The sequence below is a fragment of the Myotis brandtii genome, unplaced genomic scaffold, assembly GCF_000412655.1.
Source record: "Myotis brandtii unplaced genomic scaffold, ASM41265v1 scaffold233, whole genome shotgun sequence".
Classification (NCBI taxonomy): Eukaryota; Metazoa; Chordata; class Mammalia; order Chiroptera; family Vespertilionidae; genus Myotis; species Myotis brandtii.
In genome coordinates this window covers 409677-409981 of record NW_005358773.1, presented here as the reverse complement: position 1 = coordinate 409981, position 305 = coordinate 409677, and the positions used below count along the sequence as shown (strand labels likewise).

General features: G+C 63.6%; 1 protein-coding gene across 1 annotated transcript in view; it reads right to left on the bottom strand.

The window, feature by feature from the left end:
• MAPK8IP3 (mitogen-activated protein kinase 8 interacting protein 3) overlaps positions 1-302 on the bottom strand; it is a 52143-nt gene extending 51841 nt beyond the window's left edge. The window contains exon 1 of the mRNA XM_005866576.2: positions 5-302. Within this exon, the coding sequence (XP_005866638.1) occupies positions 5-302 (298 nt within the window). The remainder of the gene's footprint in view (positions 1-4) is intronic.
• Positions 303-305: the final 3 nt, after the last annotated feature.

The following is a 305-nucleotide window of genomic DNA, read 5'->3' as shown; positions in this document are numbered from 1 at the left end:
TTGCGCAGCGCCTTCTCGCGCTCGTACTGGGTGAGCAGCTGCTCGTTGTCCTCGCGCAGCAGCTCCAGCTCCACCTCGTGCTCCTGGTTCTCGCTGAGCACCGAGTCCAGGTTCTCCAACACGTTGACCACGAGCGGCATGAGCTCCTTGACAACCTCCTCGTCGTAGCAGTGGATGAGGCGCTCGAACTCGCGGTAGATGGAGCCCGCCAGGCCCGACACCCGCTCCGACATCACGGAGCCGGAGCAGTAGTCGTCCTGGTACACCACTACGCCGCCCTCGTCCATCTGGATCTCCATCATCGC